General features: G+C 36.6%; 2 protein-coding genes across 2 annotated transcripts in view; both read right to left on the minus strand.

Moving 5' to 3' along the window:
• Positions 1 to 3,918, minus strand: part of SERPINI2 (serpin family I member 2) — a 42,097-nt gene extending 38,179 nt beyond the window's left edge. The window contains exons 1-2 of the mRNA XM_064378522.1: positions 3,888 to 3,918; positions 3,515 to 3,590 (exon numbers count right to left, since the gene is read on the minus strand). The gene's annotated coding sequence lies outside the window, so the exon portion shown is untranslated. The remainder of the gene's footprint in view (positions 1 to 3,514; positions 3,591 to 3,887) is intronic.
• WDR49 (WD repeat domain 49) overlaps positions 3,884 to 22,038 on the minus strand; it is a 139,180-nt gene continuing 121,025 nt past the window's right edge. Inside the window, 2 exon segments of the mRNA XM_064378521.1 lie at positions 3,884 to 4,002; positions 20,899 to 21,039. Coding sequence (XP_064234591.1) covers positions 3,884 to 4,002; positions 20,899 to 21,039 — 260 coding nt within the window.

The raw sequence follows: 22,038 nt of genomic DNA on the forward strand, positions 1-22,038 counted from the left end.
AAAAGAAAGAGAGTATAGATAGCTTTAAATAGAATTCATTTTTTAAAACTTACCGGAGAACGCTGTTAACATCTTTCAGTGTCCTAATATGGCTATAACTTAAAAATAGGCCTGATGATAGATCTTTATAGGCTGTAATCTACTAATTAGCTAAAATTTTTGATTTCCCATATAGGCATCTTCAAATGTTTTCTAGACCTTGGGTTTTATTCTAATATTACCTACTCTAATATAAGCAAACTCTAGTCTAGCAAGATAACTTTCAATAAAAAGAGTTGTACAAGAATACTATCATTCTACTTGCTTCACATTGCAATACATAAATATTAAGTCTGAATGTCCAAGACTATCATTTAATCAATGCTTTTCTATTCATTTTCTGACACTAGCAAACATCTATCACCAGTACCCTTGGCTACCACATCATTATGTCTGTACACTGCTCAGATCACAATGTGATTTATCCAGAAATAGGCCATTACTTTTCCTACCAATGGCAGAGACAATCACTCTGTCCTACTAAGACCATTTAGTGAAATTGTTCTGCAAGGACCTTATGTTAGAGCAGTTCAGGCAGAATGTTCATTTTCCTGTCTCTTCACGAGTAAAAAGCAACAGCCATAAATTTATTCTCCCTAAACTCTTTTAATAGACAATGAAGATAATACAATTTTCCATAAAATATTACTGTAAATGTTTTAAATATTTTCCCTAACTTCTTCTACTTTTGTTCCTAGACAATCAGTGGCTGGGGGAGGATTATTCATTAATGAGAGCCAAAGTGTCTTGGTATAAGGTCGATTGCCGCTACCATCCCACTGTAAAGTATAAACCTGGGAATATATACAAACACCACGGCAAGGGGTTACAGTTATCATCTCATCATTTTATAGCTTTTTCAAGTAAAAATGCACTTAACTCCAACCTTTAAAATCATATGAGCAAATGCCTTAATCAGTAAATATCTTAAAAGTTATTTCTTCCATTTAAGCATGGACTCATTTCAGGCAATTTTTATTTGTAAAGATTGTTCCTAAATTCTGAGTGATGATAGGAAAATGTTCTGACAAAAGAAAAGGTTAAATTATATTTAGTGTAAATGTAAGTAATACAAACAAGGTAGCCTATTGAAAATTACGACATCCTATTTTAATATGAAAAATTCCTTTCACCATAGGAAAAATGGATCTTAAGTAATTTAATCTAAATGTTAATTTGAGAAACAGTTTATAATGCCTTCAGTTCTGTTAACAGTTGATAGGTGAGATCCTGCTACTGCCTAGAAAATTAGATGCTGCAAGTTACAAAAGAAGAATAAGGCATAGGAAAAAAAGACATTGTCTTTTTTCTTCTTTTTGTGTCTGTTCTCCAAGTTATTAGAAACGGTAACATTAAAAGAAACTCTCATAGCTTTAGAAGTTCTCTTCTCATTGAATTTATTTATGAGACAGCGCTTCTTAATTCCTTTTACAGAAGCAGCCCTGATGTTAATTAAGGATGGAATTAGAGTTACTCACAGCATAATACCATGCACAGGTAGGAGTCTATAGAGAGAAAGTCTGTCTATATGAATCAGACTCTCTCAGGCTATCACATCAAACAAAGTTATCTTCAAGGGTAAAATGTAAAATATGTCTAGCAAAAGAATTTCCAAATTATGCCAGAAAATATATGCCAAATTATGAATTTCCAACTTCTGCCAGCAGGGTCATTCAATATTGGCTTAATAAACCAGTACATTTTATATGGCTTCACTTCATAAAGCTGAGAGTAGAAAACATGCATTCTATTTATTTATATGTTAATACCTACCTGATATCTAAAATAGTCTCTTGTACATGTCTTCTTCAATAATTACATGAGGGAAGGATGGATGGATCAGTGGGGAAAAGAGCCTTTGAAAATTATTTGGTACCCACATTCTACTTCCATAACATCTTAACAATCTGTTAAATTTCTGGGAATGTGGCTCAGATTTCACTCCACTGTACTATCACCAACCTATGATTCATAAATCATATGCTCCGAGTTTGAAATGATGGATTATCCAATCGAACCTCCTACCCAGTGTAAGAAGTCTTTGCAATATGCCTGTTAGTTGCCCGCTGTCCGCTTGCACATCTCAAATAATCTTTTTGTACAAAGGCAACTTTTCATATTTAGAAAAAATAATTTACCTTGAAATACTTTCAAATTTACATAAATTACAGCTATAGTACAAAGAACTACTATCTCGACCTGCTCCTGTCTCCCCAGTTGTTAGCATCCACCACATTTGTGTGTTTCATCTATATATATATATCTCCTCTCCATAAACAGATGTAAATATAGATATGTACATGTGTTACCTGTGTGTGTATATACACACATTTTATACATATAATAATTAGTATTTTCTGAATCATTTTATAGCAAGCTGAATGCATAATTTCTATCATAAACATTCTATTATTATATTTTTCTAAAACGAGGACACTCTCCTACATCATCACAACACCCAACAGACAAACACACGTGTACACACACACAGGGAAATATACTTTTCTCCTACAGTCTTTCCCATATGTGATTGTCATTGCATGAGGAGGAAAGGGAGTATGAATAGAAGTCATGATGCCTGACTCAGAATGCACTTAAATGTAGTTAGAATAGGTAGCTGTCTTCTGAAAACCTTTCTGTCACCACCATCTCCACCAAACCAAAATATTTGCTCCACTGGTGCTGGAAAGTCTATCATTAGAATTCATTTCCATGACTTTACACTATTACAAAGCAAGTGAACAGAATGATGAATGGCAAATACCATGGTTTGGGAGTAAAACAGACCTGGGCTCCAATCTCAACTCTGCCGTTGATAATTAAGCACTCTCCAAATGGATTCATATCAAATATTTTAGTCTAAGCTAATATATTTCATATGATTATTGCATGGTTTAAACACAATGGACATTTGCAGTTGCTATACCAAGTGGTCCCCTATATATTGTGAATTATTTTCCTTTACTATGTGTTGTTGAAAAATTCTTAAACTACAGCTAGTTTTAAATGGACTCTTTAAAACATAAATATATAGTAAGTCCTTAAAGTAATGTAAATGAATTTACCAATTCTTTCTATAGAACACGATAAAGTAGAATAATAATATTCATTGCCTGGAGCATGATTATATTCATAAATAAAAATGGGTCAACAAAAAGAGGCTGTAAGTTGCAGAACCCATATTTCCCACTTGACTTTCCACATAGAGTAGGTCCTCTATATAGCCACAGGCCCTTTCATTTTTTTCCAAGACTATTACCTCTTTGATGTGCTACGGCATTCAATTTTAAAGTACAGTATAACAAAGTATTGAAGTAGATCATATGCAGTAATGTCCCACTAAGCTTATAGAATGAACAGAAGCCAATAAGAATTAATAGGAAGTGGTGCTATTGACAAGGTCTAATTGCCATTATGAGGATCATTAAAAAAATACTAGAAAGTGCAAAAAAGTAGAAACAGTTTTCTTACTCACATTTGTCGACGTTTACTGCGTCAGTAGTTTCATATATTCCAATGCAGGATTTACGATGAAAATTGACCAAAAATGTCTATAGAAACAACCAGAAGAACAACTGGTTAGAACTTTGTTCTGGAATCCTAACGTTTTTATATAAACATTCTAGAGAATAAATACCAATTGATGTTGCTCCCACTTTAGTTCAATATTTATTTTACTAAGAATACAGAGAAATTGAAAGGTGATAAATAAAAGCACTACTAAAATATCTCATGAAGACAAAACTTCCTGAAGTTCAAATATAAAATAAAAGGCAGAATTCTTGATGCTTTTTCTGCATTTTTTAATGTACTTTATGTAACAATGAAGCTTTTTCTATTATAATTACTTTTTATTTTTCTTCACTTCACAACTTCTTTCCTGGCAAAATTGCTTGGCTTTTCGTTCATGATCCAGAATTTCCTTGGGAAACAGGCTTTTCTCATCAGATACAGCTTTCAAACCTACAGAATCATGAGGAAAATCACATGTAAATTATATTTGGTAAGAGACCTACTTAAATAAAATAGTGGGGAGAAAATTCTCACATCTTTCTTTTTCTAAAAATTTTGTTTCTAAAACATAAGAGTGTATTTGGGAAAATTTTCTCTAAGGTTCTATTCTGTTTACTTCAATTTACATAGAAAAGTTAAATTTTAATTGAGTTTGTTCTTCTAATGCATGTATCTTCTTAATAGAAATGCACCATTGTAAGGGTAGAAGTTTGTGTTTTCCACTTTTGTTTTTTAATCTACTTAACAGCTATCAAGACATAAAGAGCCAGGAAAAAAATTATTCTGTATTGAAATAAGACAATTAAAATAATCAAAACACAGTTTGACTGTCTGCATGAATAAACAAGGGCATCTACAATCACATCCGTAGGGGTTTGCGGTTTCAGGAAAAAAAAAAAAAGAACCACATTATTTCCATGAGCGGTTATATTGTGCATCAGTGAGAAGTAGGAGGAAACTGTGCCATGCATTCTAGAAAATAATTTTGGCATTTTGCATTTATTAAACAAATGCTTATTGAATGTCTGTTATACGAAATGTTCTGTGTTCAGGCATAAGTGAGGCACAAATACGACCAAGTCATGAGCTTCCTTACAATTGGTGGAAAGTAGAAGCAGTACCCAAATAACCAAAACATCATATACAAAAAGATATCATTCTAAGAGAATATAAGCAATGCAAATCGTGTATGAGCATGTAAAAGATATTACAATATGTAAAGATTTAAAACAAAAAGGTTTAAGAATTAGGTACTTAATTGAGGTAGGTCTTGAATTCCAGACAGGACTTTAATTGATAATAAGAAACATGGACGTGGGGAAGAATTGGCAAAGGCTGGATAGAAAGTGTCAACTACAGAGAACAAGGTGACTAAAGAATGGAAAGATATTTACTATTGGAATGACTGTGGATAATTCAGTACAATTTAAAAGAAGCATAAAATATGTGAAAGGAAGTGATGGAATAAAGTTGAGCTGGACCTAGGAATGCTTTAAATACCAAAGAACATGAAATTTTAAAAGTAAACATTGAATGACTTTATAGTATAGTGGCATACTTGTATATTAGGATTAAACACAAAACAAAAACCTTCCACTGCCAATATAAACTATACTGTATAGAGGAAGTATATACAGATCTTGACTACAAAAGTCAAGATCTTCCCTCTTCTTCTCATGGAAATTATATAAAAGCAACCAGGAAAATGAGAGAAAATAGCTTTGCAAATATATTCTACTTTCAGCAAAACTCAGAGATGTAATCTATAGCCTATAAAATATGAAGAACCAAACAGCTGAGATTGGAAAAAAGTTACCCAAGAAAAAGCAAAAAGTATAGAGAGTATAAGAAGGCCAGTCGCGGCATCTTAGAGTGTGCTGGGAAAAAGACAGTCACTGTGAGTGACAGGCTCACCATGAAGTACAAACGGTTTATCCCTTATATAATACATGAATGCTAAAATGAGGTGAACACAGCTGGAAGCAGCAGCTCTTTGGGACCTGGTTTGGATCAGTGAAATAGATGAGGCAGGGCTACCTGTATTACACACGAGTCATTTTTTGCTAAAGCAATCTGTTCCCATGAGTTGTAAAACTTGAAGGATACTCTTATCTAACAGCCCAGCCTCTTACTCAAGGATTTACCACATATTTCAAGTCAAAAAGAAAAAAAAAAAAACCCTACCTCATTAAAGCTAATTAATTAAAAGAGGAAACTTTTAAAACTAACACAGCATGAACACACATTATAAGAAAAAACTAAAACCAATCAAATTGAAAAAAGAGTAGCAAAATTAATCAATACATGAGCCACCACCAGAAAAATATTGCCATTGCACAGATAAACATTGTTACCAAGCATTTTGACAAAAATTAAATTTTAAAATTTAAAACAGCAATTGCTTCTATGAAGGAAGATCACAGAACAAAGTGAAAATACTCAGGGAAGAGATGAATACACAAGAGGAAGTGATGAAGTATGAGGCAGCAAAACTCAGATAAAGAGGGAAAAAAATCACAAGGGAGAATATAGTTCCTGGTAAAACAGTAGGAAACCTGGAATACAGAAATGAGAAAAAATATATAATAAAATAAAAATTATAAAGAGAATGAATTAGAAAATAAATATTGAAGACAGACCAAAAAAATGGATCAACAAAAACATAATTATGGTAGGTAGTTGTATTAGTTCACTTTTACACCACTGGTAAAGACATACCCAAAACTGGGAACAAAAAAATGTTTAATTAGACTTACAGCTTGACATGGCTGGGGAGGCCTCAGCATCACGTAGGAGGCAAAAAAATACTTCTTTTTAAAAATATGTATATATATATTTTTTATTGCACTTTAGGTTCTGGGGTACATGTGCAGAACATGCAGGATTGTTGCACAGGTACATACAGGGAAATTTAGCTTGCTATCTCCATCCCTCCATCACCTATATCTGGCATTTCTCTCCATGTTATCCCTCCCTAACCTCCCTACTCCAGCTCTCCCTCCCCTATTCCCCCTCAACAGACCCCAGTGTGTGATGCTCCCCTCCCTGTGTCCATGTGTTCTCATTGTTCGACACCCACCTATGAGTGAGAACATGCGCTGTTTGATTTTCTGTTCTTGTGTCAGTTTGCTGAGAATGATGGTTTCCAGATTCATCCATGTCCCTACAAAGGACACGAACTCATCATTTTTTATGTATGCATAGTATTCCATGGTATATATGTCCTACATTTTCCCTGTCCAGTCTATCATTGATGGGCATTTGGGTTGGTCCCAGGTCTTTGCTATTGTAAACAGTGCCACCATGAGCATATGTATGCATGTGTCTTTATAATACAATGGTTTATCATCCTTTATAATACAATGATTTATAATCCAGTAATGGGATTGCTGGGTTAAATGGAGAAGTACTTCTTACATGACAGCAGCAAGAGAGAAATGAGGAAGAAACAAAAATGAAAACCCCTGTTAAACCCATCAGATCTCATGAGACTTATTCACTATCAAGAGAATAGCACGAGAAAGACTGGCATTCAATTACCTCCCCCAGGTCCCTCCCACAGCACATGGGAATTCTGGGAAATACAATTCAAATTGAGATTTGGATGGGAACACAGCCAAACCATATCAGTACTTAAGAAAGAAAACCAAAGCATAACAAATATTTAAGGGCATCATTTAATAAAGGTTCCCTCAAATACAAGTCAACCTAACATATGTTGAAAGGACACATTGTATACTAGCAATAATTGACTTAGAATACTCAAAACTAAGTCATATTCCAGCAATGTTATTAGACTTTAAAGATAAAGAGGAAATCATCTGGCAACCAGATAAAATAATCAAGTCACCTAAAAAGGAGAAAAGTATGTATCTTGCATTAGGTATTTTATAGGAATGGCCAACACCAGAAGAGAGTAGAGCAATGTCTACAAGATAATCAGAGAAAGAATATGTGAGCTAAGAATACTACATACATTCAAGTTATCCTTCAAATCTAAAAACTATAAATGGTTTCAATATGCAAGAAACTTAGGGATTACTGTTCCCAAGAGTCCTCTTTGAGTTCTATTTTAAATTATTATTATACTTTCAGTTCTGGGGTACATGTGCAGATCTCACAGGTTTGTTATGTAGGTATACAGGTGCCATGGTGGTGGTTTACTGCATCCATCGCCCCATCATCTACATTAGGTATTTCTCCTAATGCTATCCCTCCCCAATGTCCCCACCCCGTGATGTTCCCCCCGTAGTCCCTCAGCCTCCCAGGCCCCGGTGTGTGATGTTCCCCTCCCTGTGTTCATGTGTTCTCATTGTTCAACACTCACTTATGAGTGAGAACATGTGGTGTTTGGTTTTCTGTTCCTGTGTCAGTTTGCTGAGAATGATGATTTTTAAAAGCTAAACTCAGAAATGACTGAGAAAAGTTTGAAAAAAATAACTTGGTGGTGATCACTGAATATATTTAAGTGTAGAAGTAAAATTAAAACAATGTGGAGTTTGGAAGATAAAGTCCACATGCCTAACAGTGTAGAAATGATACAATTGACAAAAATGTTGAGGATGAAGGAGAAAGAAGCCTTGTTTATGATAAATCAGAGACAAAGAATAACACTGAAAACTGACAAATGAACTAATAGCAGTATAAGCAAATTTAACAAGATAAAAGCAAGCATAAGGAAAAACAAGTATGGAATAAAATTATGTGGTAGAAGAGGGTCAGGAGAATGAGAAAACAAGCTCATTGTATCATCACTGAGCATAGATCTAATAGTGTCCTAGAGAAATGAAGAACTAGAGGAATTACATAATTCCTTTGATTATAAAGTCAACCATAGAACAAACATACATACACACAAACATAAACAAATAGTTACAGATGCAGTGAAAAATTTTATAAATAGCATAAAAGAGTCTGAGAAATAAAAATGTATCTAATATATAAATATTTCTATATGCTCTATTTCCCAATTTTATTAAAATAACTATTTTTCAAAATTGGATTAAAAGCAAAACTCAACACATATCTAAAATAAAATGATTTGGGAATTTATTAATAAAAGAACAGAAAAAATACATTAGACAAATGAAAAAAAGGTTCACCCTTGACTGACACACTTGCCAAAAAAGCAGGGGTCATGTTCAAAATCATAAATACATACAGAAACCCTAAAAGGTTACACAGAAACTTGCAATATTGGCTGCAAGAAATAGATAACAGTGGGGATTACACAGAACACCATCAGAAGAGGGAGGGAAACTTCTCAATGAACAATTTTTATATGTTCTAATATTTGAAGTCTGTGAGTATGGTTATTTTTAGTGATAAGATGAAAATGAATAAATCTGGAACTAGCATTAAGTAGAGATAAAATGAAAGACAATAGTTTGCATTTGCCTAATACCAGCAATATAAGATAATGTGGATATCTGTATATTAGCAACTGTTCCTGTCCCATATGATTGCAGATTAGCACTTTAGAATCACAAGCAATTCTGAATGCCTTTGAGCCCTTCTGAAATATATTGTAAAAGCCAGAATGTTACTTCTGAAATAAATTGTTTTATTGAGATTTGTCTCTCAACTAGATGACAAATTTTCATTGTAACTGACTGGGTTTCAAGACCATTAATGCAATAAATAACTGATAAGTCTTTGTATGATATTGAGAGAGACAAGCTTACCTGGATGGCTCAATTTTTTTTTTTTTTTTGAGTTAGCAAACAGATTATAAAAAGTACATATGCAGGAGTGGACCCCTGTTTTCTGGGCCTGAAAGGTACAATTTGGGGTACTTTTAGAAAAAAAGAATACAAAATTACAAATACAAATTTATTTATAAAAGTGACTATTTAGGATAAAATAAATTTTAACAAATTACTAGTAATTTTTAGAGTTAGGTCTTTTTCTTCTGAGATCTCCTTTTAAAAAGATACCTGGAATGCTTACCTGGAAATGCTTTAACCTTGCTTTTGCTCTTTACCTAGAACACTCTCAAACTCCAAGCAATTTCTAATACTCAAAGGATCTTCATAGATGAGGCCCAGAAAACTTAACCTTCATTAGCTTCGTTTGTAAATCCATATGTGGCAAAAATGATGTCATTAATTTAACACCTTTTAAATGCATAATGGTAATTAATTCCTCTCACTAGTCATAGTAACATCTGCTAGGTTAATGGCATAATGACTTTTTATGATGATGTGTTGAGTCTGTAGTGGATTATAATACATGTAAGAAATAATCATATATTGAACTTGCTTGCAATTGTTTTTAAAAATGTCTTTGGCCGTGTTGTGATGACTTTCTTGATATATTAAGTTAGCTGGGGTAAAGTCCACAGTTATGAAGTCAAATATTAATATAAATGTTGCTTTGAAGGGATTTTGCAAATGTAGTTCAAGTCCCTAGTCAATGAACTTTTGGTAAGGGAGATTATCCCAGATAATCTGGTGAGCCAGACATAATCCGTTGAAAGGCCTTAAAAGAAGACTGGAGCGTCCCTAAAAGAGTGAAGAAATTCTACCACTGCAAGTTTCTGCCTGTGCCCAGCCTGCCATAAACTTTCCTTTTTGACTTAGTGCTACATATTTTGAACTTGCTCAGACAGCCTCAACAAACCCATAAGTCAACTTCTTGTAATAAATCTTGATATGGAGTCCTGCTGATGTTACTTCCCTGGTTCCACTCTAACAATATGCTTTCTGTGAAGTACACTATCACAGGATGATCATACACACACAAAAGTGATGTGTTATCATAACAAACAGGTTGATCTGTCAAAGTTCCTGTGGTTTGTGGCTGAAGACAGTTGAATACTACTTGTAAAGAAAATTTATGAACCAGAAATACTATTTGACCCAGCAATCCCATTACTGGGTATATACTCAAATGATTATAAATCATTCTACTATCAAGATACATGTACACATCTGTTTATTGCAGCACTATTTACAGAGCGAAGACTTGGAACCAACCCAAATGCCATCAATGATAGACTGAATAAAGAAAATGTGGCACATATACACCATGGAATACTATGCAGCCATAAAAAAGGAGTTTATGTCCTTTGCAGGGACATGGATGAAGCTAGAAGTCATCATTCTCAGCAAACTAACACAGGAGCAGAAAACCAAACACCACATGTTCTCACTCATAAGTAAGACATCCCCAAAATATTTTGTTTAAATCATTTTTGTTAAAATGATTCAAGGATCTTAACAGAGAAGAATTGGTTTATATATTGTCTTCTGGTCCTTCCTCTGCCTACTAATTGGCAACTAACTATATCAGCTGAACAACAGTGGCAAAGCTCACGAAGATACCCTGGCAACAAGGGACTTGGCAGCTACGTGATGTGGTATGCAATGACTACCTGTCTATAAGTATACAGTATTCTGAAAATTCCTCTCTAATTCACATTCTTCCTCCTAGTCTACGTCCTATTTTTTGTCTTCTAGATAAATCATTATTTAGAAACTTATGTACATAAGAATCACCTGGGGACATCATTAAACTGTAAATTCTCATTCAACAGATCGGGGGTGGGTTCCCAGATGCTGCATTTCTAAGGAGCTCCCAGGTGATGCCTATGCTGCTATCTACTGCCCACATCTTGATTTCAAGGTTCTGATTTCTAAATCTAAGCTCTAGGTCAGTATTGTCAAATGTCCTTTTATTTCAGCCACCATCCAGTAACAGGTAACAAAGGAACAGGCTGGTGAGAAAGAGTGGTGATAATTAATCAAAATACTTTAATAGTTTTCATATGATTCTCAAATAATGGTTGCTTGGGACCTGTTGAACCTTTCAAAAGTGTTGTTCACATATTAATGACTTCTGTTTTGTAGACCCCAAATTTTGGTGTGTGTTATATTTGTGAATTGCGTGATAATTTAGTGTTATGTAAACAAAAATGTAGAGCAATAGGAAGGATTTCTACTTTTAAAATGCCCCTGAGTTTCCTGTTCATTGTGGATGTTTAGTATCGAAAAGATCCTGAGGTGAGCCATGTGTAGCAATCTCTCACTTATCATAAAGGCAATGGATATATCTATAAATGCTTTCTTACTGAATTTCAATTATTCAAGAACTTTTATATAATATCGAAGATTATTTTTATTTACTAGTGCTAGATTTAAAATTCTAAAGAAAAGATATGCTAAACTAGATTCACTAAAAGCTTATGTGTATATTTTTCACCTATAGCTTAAGGGCTAATGTGAAAAATTGTGTGTTTCAATGAAAACCTATGTATTGTCTCCAGCACACTCTGCTGGGTCGTTAGATTCTGGTTGAGTTCACTATTTTTGAACTATTTTTGTCCCTCTTTTCAAGCTGCAAGCTACTGATGGATACGCAAACTTTGTCTTACCTGCTAGAGATTTGACTCCCTCTTCTCTTTGGAAACCCCGGTTTTGGTATCTACTTGCAAATTGCACTGAAGTCTGCTACCTTGCACAAATTGTCAACTCTCCAAATTTTTCAATCTCATGTGGGTTTTCTTTCCAACATTTAGCTACAATTTTCCAAACTAACATTTTCAGTTTTCTCCCTCCCACTTAAGGACATTACCAAGAACTAAAAGCCGACATCCCCGATCCCTATACAGACCCTAGGTTGCCTTGCAGCTGTCCTTTTCTCCCAAGATCTTCAGGACTTCAAAACAGCTGACCTTTGCCACCACCTGGCAATACAAATTCAAGTGGTTTTGTAGGAGCAATACTAACAAGAATCCCTGAAAGACTATTTCTGAGACTCTGCTTTGCCCCACCAGGGAGCTGTAGGGTCAATTCTGGGTTGTTCAGCAATGAGTGATATTCTCTTTTCTTAAACAAAAGGGGGCTGGGACTGACAATGTTGAACTTACCTCAGTCCAGTGCTCCTGGAAAGCGAAGAGGTTTAAGAAACCTCTCTACCCTTTCATGTTCCAGAAACAGCTAACCACAAGGGACTCCTCTCCTCTCACGTATTCCAAGACCCTCTCTATCCTTCCCATAAGAATCACAGATGGGCTGGGCTTGGTGGCTGGCTCACGCCTGTAATCTCAGCACTTTGGGAGGCTGAGGCAGGCGGATCACGAGGTGAGGAGATTGAGACCATCTGGCTAACACAGTGAAAACCCATCTCTACTAAAAATACAAAAAGCCGGGAGTGGTAGCATGCACCTATAGTCCCAGCTACTCAGGAGGCTGAGGCAGGAGAACCTCTTGAACCCTGAGGTGGAGGTTGCCATTAGCCGAAATTGCCTGGGAAACAGTGAGACTCTGTCTCAAAAAAAAAAAAAAAAAAAAAAAAAAAACACAGACGACTTCATCTACCTCTACAAAAGGTCAAAAATAAAATGTACCAACAAATAAAATGTGTCCTTAAATGTGTCCTTTTCTTTGAGATGTTCTTGTTTAATGAGCTTTCTCTGTATTGTAGGCGGAATAAAACCATTCCTTTGTTTCATACATTTGGTCTTTCACAGAACCACTACAACAAAACAATGATCACTAATAGAGCATTTTCTCCATACTGTTTCAAGTTTTAGAGATTTTACAGATACAATGTGAACGGGTTCCGGGGAATTTATTGGCAAAACCTGACCCAGAGCCAGTTCTAAGTAGTTTCCAGGTGTTTGAATAAGGCATATCAAAGAGGGTTTTCAAGCTGTTTAAGAACCAACTGGGAACAACTTGAAAGCTAAAGAGAGAGCACTAAGATGTTTCAAGTTGAAAGGGAAAGAAAGATAATACAGAAGGACATAAAAAACCCAGCAGGAATAACTAAAACGTCACCTGGGGATTTAAAAGTGTTTGAAAACTGTCCCAAGTTCCAAAGTGATAGTTTAGGACATTGAAAGTGAGCCTGGCAACATGCCTCTCATTGTACAATTACCAAATAACCTATGCACAGTGTAATTATGGAGATTGCAGCGAGGTGGGTAAAATGCAGTGCAAAGACGTAAGGTAGCTGTAATGATAGTGTGGAGGATGAATATATTGGTAATTGAGGTTTTTTTGAAGTGTTCTTTTATGATAATTTTTAAAGGCAGCAGTGTCTTTCTGAAAAGGAGATAATTTTAAATGAAAATAATAAAAATAGGTAATGTAAAATGGCTGGTTTTAGAAATAAGCACAAGAATAAGCTGCTAGGAAAGTGCAAGAATAAAATACTAGGGAATCTGAGTTGAATACTATTTCAACAGGGGAGGCTGCACTTAGAAACACTAAAAGCATAAACACCCGAGTCCGTTTTCAAGCATTCCCATCTAGGCTCTACTTTCACTATCTATGTGAACTTAGGTCAATTATTCAAACTCTATGTCACAAATTCTTTATATAGAATATTTGGGGAATAGTAATTCCTACATTGTAGAGGTATTTAGTGGAATAATAGAACAATAAATAAAATGTATCAAAGTCTTACTAGATAGCAGGCACTATGCTAAGGGCTTCACATGGGTTATATCATTTAATGTTCACAGCGACATTATGACAATAATATGAAGCCCATTTTCAGTTGAGGAAGCTAAGGCACAGAGTGTTTACTTGAATTGTTTAAGTTTACAGAGCTGGCAAGCAGAACTTTGTTTTGAAGTCAGTCTTAACATTCATCTTTATACTTTCATTGTTTCCACGGTTTATTCTCTTTATAAATTGCCATTCCCACCCCCAACCCCAGACAACCATAATGGGGATAAAACTGTAATTTTAAAGGTCCCAGCGTGCTGTAAAAGGACCAGGAGTGGAGAACAAGAATGAAGAGGCAGGTGAGATGAGACTATGCCAGTTGTCAATGTATTGCCTCTCAGCTCCAAACTTTTTGATGCCTGCTCTGCGATGACGGACTCAAGCCTACAGTATGTCTCCCTTGCCAGCTGGCATGATGTTGAGCTCTATCACTAGGGGGCAATGGAGACACACTGGAGGAGAAATTAATTTCTCTCCCAAGTTCCAAGTTCTCTGTGCTCCTCTCCCAAGAATCCCGCCCCGCAGATTCTCTAGCACTAGGCTCCTACGGCATGACTTCTCCAGCACCAAGCTCCTGCAGTGGCTTTCCCAATGTCAGACTCCTGCAACGCAGGTAAGCCTTCTCCAGAACCCAGCGCTGCAGTTTTCCCTGTCAGCAGTATGCCACCTATCTGGTACCACTCTATGAATGGTTTTTCATAATATCCTTGGCAAGCAAGAGGCCAACTGTATGACTCTTCCCTGTGAACAGCCTTCCCTGTACCCATTTAATGGTTTTGCAGCGGGTTCTGAGAAACAGCACTTCCCTGTGGAGAGTTTCCCCTGGAACCCCTCGTAGTAGATTTCGGGCAAATTCCACCGACAGCATCTGCTGGGACAAGTCCTAATGTGTGTGATAAATTATATGGTTTGCTGAGAAGGACATCAAGGAGAACCGAGTCAGCCCCCCAAGTGGAAAACTGCTCAGGGCATTCTAAAATAGTATACAGTATATTTATATCATACACCAGTTAAACTGGTTCTTTAAACACGGGATATGTGACCCTGCCCCCGTGGCTCCCTCGTGGAGAACGCGTTCTGGTTTGCCTTTGATCAGTGGTAGGCAGGCACCAGCTGCCTGCCTAGTTTATCTTTGTTCTATGAGAAAACACAGAACACCTGCTTGTTAATAATAATCACCTGTTCAGAGGGAATAAATACGTGGGTCAGCGTCCGCTCGAGGCTCTCAGCTCGGAAGGCTGTCAGCGTCCTGATCTCGCTTTGCTGTTCGATGTTTGTGTTTATTTCTCAATTCCTTCAGTGCCACTGCGCTGGGGTCTCCACGACCGAGCTGATCTCGGCAAGCAGCTCTGTGGCTTTGCCATCCAGCGTGGTACGGAAAGGACTGCGCAATCCTGGGGTGGGAGAGACTCTTCCTTACTCAACCTTTCTCATGCCTGGGGAAAAGCGGCTGCTCTTGTTTTCCTATCCCTGTACTCCTTAGAGTTCCGTTTACTTCTAGCTAGTTAATTTTCTATAAGATGCATGTATCAAGCCTAAACTCAAGAAAAATATTGAACTTACAGTTAACTCTAAAATATGCTTATTGGCTGTAGTTTCTCTTCAGTTATTACCTATTCTTTGTCCTTTCTCTGTTGGCTAATTTCTCAGAAAAGTCAGTCCGCTTTCCTAAGTAAGCTTTCCTTAATAAGAAAAGTGTCAGCTTTCCCATAGGCACCTCCATCTCAACATATCTTAGAAACTAATGTTATTTCCTAACGATATCCTCTGTATTTCCTCTCTCAATGATACTCTTTTTTTACTTCAATGCAGCTATCCAAACTAGAAGACTGATTGTCATACACCTATTCATCTCTTACTGGGCACATAATCCTTCAAATTCAACCTCATTCCAATTCCAAAAACATCTAATTAGCTTTTTTTAAGAAAGAAAAACATTTTCTTAGTTGCTCTTTGCTAAATTTAAAATCATTTGCTTGTTCTTGTGAGTAATCTGGTTCTAATTTCTCAAAGCCATAACTTTAGGGCTTTTGGGGGGCTCAGAAAATGATACCCCAAACTATGGCACTTTGGCATGAGTAGTACTTCGAACAAAGTGGATTGAAAGGCCTCGGAACCAATCTCTCAATTTTTCCTGCCATCTGCCCCGCTTTTCCTTCCAAAGTTAAGGGAGGGACTTCTCTCTGAAGTTCCTTTATCTGACTGAGGAGAGTTCTTCCTAAAGAAATGCAACTGTATTGAACCCCCTCTCTAGAAATCTCATCAAACAACCAGGAAATGTTATTTATCAGAGTAGAAATTAAGTCATTATCGCACCCAAACGGGCTATTGCCTATTTTTCTGGAGGCTACTCTAAAATAACCTTTTTTTTTTTTTAATCTAAGAGACTATCTGCATAAGACAACCTTTGTTCACAGTGCAGTTCTATCCCTTTTAAAACTTGTCATCGCCTCCCCCAGAGCCCAGAGAAACTTGGTCGCAGACTATTTTGTTCCTTGATCCATTCATTTCCCCTAAAAAGTATTTGCTCTTCCTCTAAAATTGCCTACACCTTTCACCCTCCCCCTCCACCCTGCCGTTGCTATTGTCCATTTCTCTGGGAATAGGGTATCTAAACTTCAACCATCTGGCCCTTCCTTGAGTCTCATATTTTGTGGGGTTTTCATGCACATTTGTACATCAATTTGTATGTTCCTTGTTAATCTCATTTCCAATTTACTTCAATAAGCTCAATTGCTCAACCTCCAAAGGGAAGGTTTAAACTTCCTGACGGCTCTAAATAACTCGGCGTGTCTGATAAGGCTTTTGGTCTGTCATCCCATCATTTTTCACCAGGATGATTCACCTTTACGAAGGAGTATGGGAAGTACTCATCTTGTCCTTATGAGCCACAGACATGAAAAGGGAACCAGTCAAAATCCAGAGACATAAGACGAAGTTGTAAATATAGTCCAAATACAGGGTATGCATACGGGAGGAAACCCAGACGGAAAATGGAGTCGGATTTGAGGCAAGATGAATAGGTAACAGAAAACATGCAAAAGCTGTAGAGGAAGCAAGCCAGAGAGTTTCACAATGAGAGCAGCAAAGGCCTCTCTTCAGTGGTCAAAGTTCCTTTTGAAGAATCTTTTGTATAATTTGTGGCAGAAGGAAGCCACAGATGAATTCTTCATATGGGCAGGGAAGATGTGTGGGGGAAGAGGTGGGGTTAATGTCCGGGCAGAAATACCCAAAATACCTAAAAGACTAATTTTCAAGGAGAACTTTTTTCCTCTGGACTTTCTATTAAAATTTCCTGTAACTTCCCCAGTTTTTAAAGATGTTTTCTTTCGGTTTCTTTTTTTCTTCCTTCTGTGCTTTTAAAGTATTTCCTCTTCTCTGTAAGTGAAAATTGTCTTTTAAAAGCTTCAACCTGTGAAACTGATGCAAATTATTGACAACTTTTGAAAGAAACAAATGCAAATTATTGACATGACACCACCGATGAGATTCTGTGAAAATGCCAGGAAAAGTCCGATTCATTCTGACGGAAGCACAGGAAAGAATTCAGTCTCATTTGAGCTGGGACTTAGAGTGGGATAAAAGTAAAGACCAAGGAAAATGAAGGACATATCAAGGTTGAGGAATGAGCAGAAGTCGAGATGAATCCAGGTTGGCTGCAGTGAGTGACTTCAGAGATTGGGACATTAACTGAGTTTGACACACATTAGTAGACGTAAAGTAAATGTGTTTGCAATGTGTTAAGTTTGAGGTACTGGTGTGCCATTTAGAAATAAAGTTCTGGAGGATTGAAGCACATTGTACATACTGATAGTCTTTGACAAGCAGATACTGAAATGTTTGTACATTCTTGTATTTAGCTTTTCCTAGGCTAGATACTGCATATAGTAGTACTGGATGCTAATGACACAGAATATGTAGATACCCAGCCTTCAGAGATCTTGACATCTTAGTGGGGAAATAAGTAAATATGTTCAACAATGAGGGCCATGATAGAGATAAGTACTGCTTACCACAGGAACACGTGAAAATTCACAGATGACTTTTCAGGGAAACCAGAGTATACTTGAGCTAGATGTTAAAAGTTGCTGTGAGCCAGGTTAAAAAAAATCGAGGGGATGATATTCCAGTGGAGGAGTGCTATAGGAAGCCCTAAGGTGGTATGAATAGCATGGTGTGCTAAGGGAACTACACGTAGTTCCTACTGGCTGGTTCTAGATGGAGCGTGAGGAACACTAGGCTAGAACAGGTAGGTGGGGGACAAGCCATGGAGCAGCTAGTGAACTATGCTAAGCACCCCAGCGTTTATTTAATCAGAAATAGGGAGCTATTGAAACATCCTAATCGCCCTGAACTATACCATTTTACATCCTGTACTACCTCTTCAATTTTTGTAATTTGTATTCTTGGTGACTGTTCTAGAAGTAATGCTCTTTATTCCTTCCTGTGATACGGTGATACTAGGCTTTCATCTGAGACTATTTTCCTTCAGTTTGAAGAATTTTCTACTGTATTTCTTAAAATATGGGCCTGATTATGAGTAATTTCCCCAGCTTTTATGTATCTTAAAAAATGCATTTCATTTTAACTTTGGAAGTATATATTCATTGGATTTAAAACGATGTCAGGGTTGTTTTTCAACTTTTAAAAGTTAATATTTCCCAGCGTCTATAGTTCATTTAAAATCCTGCTCTTAATGTTGACGCATCTTATTCTGGCTTTTAAAGTCTTTAGCCTTGGCTTTCGGATGTTCTACTGTGATAAGTACTGTTTGTGTGTGTGTGTGTATTTATACTACATGAGGGTCATAGAAATTTATCAAATGTACCTTCAATTTTGAATTCTCAGCTATTACCTTTGTTATGTTCATTCCTGCTCTCGTCATAAAATTGCAGTTTCACATGTTAGACTGTTTAATTATATCACAAATATTTTCAATTTTATTAAAGCATAGAATAATGGAATAAAATGGAAAAACATTTTATTTCCTTAGGTAGGCTTCAGTTTGTACATTTTCATATTGACCAGTCTGCTTTTAAACCCATCTAATCAGTTCCTAGTTTGATTACATATGTAGGTATATCTGAAATTATGTATAGTTTTAGAATGCCACTTGAATCTTTTGTACATATTCTAGTTCTCAGTTAAACTTTGTTCATCTTTTCTGTTTTTTAAACATGCTTAATGGTAATTTTTAAAGTCCTGGCTGACTAACTCCAGCATCTGGATAATCCTTGGGTCTGCTGCTAATATCTATTATTTTTCCCCTTGGTCGTTAGTCAAGTTTTCCTGCTCCTCTGCGAGTCCTGTAACTTTTTTACATGACTGAAAATTTTAAAAGATCTGTAGGCACTGAAATAATCTTCTCAGTGATGGTTCACTCTTCCTTTAATTCAGTAGAGAATGAGATGCTGATGACCTTAATCCAATTAGGAATTGAGCTGGGTCATTGCCCAGGTGCAGATTTTATTTAGGCTTAGTCCACTTCTGATTTCAAATGTCTGTTGTAGGCTTCTTTTTTTAGTGGGGTATTGTCTCCCAAGTACTGCAAAACTGCAGAAAACATTACTTTGCATTTCCAGTCCAATCCACAATCTCCACCACCAACCCAGGGCTCGGAGAATATCCTGTGGAAAAGGCTGTCCAAAGCTGTGACATTTCTCTAGATTCCAATGCATCACACCAACCCACAGAGCCATCGAAACTCTTCCAAATTTACTTTCCCATGATAGTCTCTCAGTCTAATGCAGGTCTGTTTCTTAGCAATGCCCAAACATAAATCCCCAGAGAGAAGAAAATACTTGGCAATTTTAGCTCATCTAGAGAGGGCCCTACCATCTCTGGAAAGTAGTTATTTTGATCATCATTGCTTCCACAGACTTCTGATGGCTTTAAACATATCATTTGTAATTTGTTTTCTATCTGGTGCGGTGAGAATGATAACCTGCCACTACCTATTAAATCCTATTGAGAAATGAGGTATGACAGCTGTACCTTGCCTATGAGTAGAATTTCAACAAAAATGTTGACCAGCTGTTCTCCCTTTCCATAAGGGACCAAGCAAAGAGGAGACTCTTAAACTTCCTGTGGACAAAAGGAAACGCCTTCCTACTGCAAACGTTACTATTTCTCAAAAATGATGTTGAACCCCAGCTCCAAGGACTCGGTTTTGAAACCACAGATCTCAGAAGGCTTTAATTCTGATTTTTTTTTTTCCGGCTGTTACAAGTTGAAAACTTGAACTTTTTATTTAAAATGAGCTTCCCTGCAGTGTCCATATGCTTTGAGTGCTTCACTGAGAATCGGCTTGTTTTACTTGTTCTCCCACACGACCCCTCTTCGCTAGAATTTTTCTGTAGTTATTCTTCAAACTTGTAAAAACTCAGACTATAGTCTGAAATAATTTCATACATCTTGTTTCTGTATCTTCAGAGATCACTCAGTTTCTAACTTAAGCTTTCTTGTCTTCTCATCACATTAGCCTAGTACCGCAGCTGGAAGACTTGAAGACGATACATTTTAAGTGGTCTTTGTAGTGTTTCGCATGAAAACTGAGATTGCCAGACACTGTTCTAAAGTGGTATGATGGCTTCCTCCAGTATCCGTTCTAAAAATCACGGTTATTTGGGGCGAGAGATTCTCATCCATGAAAGACTTAAGGATACGTGTTCATGGCGTTCTAACTTCAGAAAAATGACAATGTTACTTTCTTAGATCCCAGCCTGTTGTCTGTCCTGAGAGCACAGATCAGCAGGTAAACTAAATCTTAACAAACCACACTGTTTCACTGCCAACTACAAGGCAAACACTTATTTTCATGCTTCTCTACTCTTTTTAATTATATTTCACGAAGAGGGATAATGGAGTTGTATGACGGCCGAGGACTTACTTTCAAAAACTGACAAGGCCTCTGGAATTTGGGGATGCTTCTCTGGCTCTTTCCTGAAGTATTTCTCAGGGTCCAGAAGGAAAGCGGGTTTTACTTCAGGCAGCGCTTCCAGGACTCCAATGCTTAATGACCTAAATGCACCTTCACAACAGCAGGTTTTAGAGGAAAACGGAAAAAAAAGTACAATATCATTTCTTGGAAGCATCTAGCACATTTCCAAGTCAACTTTTATAAATTTAACCTTCCTGTTACTCAGCTGGTACAGCTGCAGTGATCAACAAAGCCTATAAACACAGCTGTTCAAAATAAATCCATGGTGTTTTATTCAAAGGAACTAAAAGGAACTCAAGGCTTCCCATTCATTTATTTTTTTATTTTGTATTTTTCTATTTTCCCTTAAATGAATACTCTGCAGTTCTGGAAAAGTTCCAGTTTTCTTTCATCTACAAGAAAATTGTATCCTTTGTAGAATGGAATCTATTTTAGTGTTTAACAAAACATCTAAAATTTTGAATTGGCAGGTACTCTTTAATGTTATCAACTAACCAGAGCTGTGTTGTATTTATTATGCTCACATGAGAAGAATATTTTAATCATGCTTTTAAAGGCAAAGTCTGGAAAAAGTTTCTCTTTGCTTCATGTAATAATTGGATAATAGAACAGAAATCTATTAAAGCTTAATTCAACATATTTTGGAGCTTTAAGATGTAATGACTGTCCTGCTGATTTTCAGACTAGCCCCTTTCTTTTGGCCAATTTCTCCTTTTGCAATGAAAATGTTTAGCCAATGCCTGTGCGCCCATTTTATCTTGGATGTAAATGACTTGTTTCTTACAAAATCATAAACTTCATACTTCTAAGTTAATGCTGGAATGAGTTAAGACTTTGGAGGACTATTGGGAAGGCGTGACTTTATTTTGCAATTTGAGAAGGACGTGAGATTTAGAGGTGCCAGGGATGGAATGATACAGCCTGGATATTTCTTTGTTCTGCGAAGGTAGGAACTGGGTTTTTGTCACAACGGTGGCTCAATACCTAAGAAAAGGAAACATTCGTATTCGGCACCTGCTATGGAAAAAGTCATGTGCTATGTCAGTGGATCTCAAACCAGCAGGCATCAGAATCACCTGGAGGGCTTGC

The sequence above is a fragment of the Aotus nancymaae genome, unplaced genomic scaffold (assembly GCF_030222135.1).
Source record: "Aotus nancymaae isolate 86718 unplaced genomic scaffold, 86718_ANA_hifiasm-v0.15.2.pri h1tg000019l, whole genome shotgun sequence".
Taxonomy (NCBI): Eukaryota; Metazoa; Chordata; class Mammalia; order Primates; family Aotidae; genus Aotus; species Aotus nancymaae.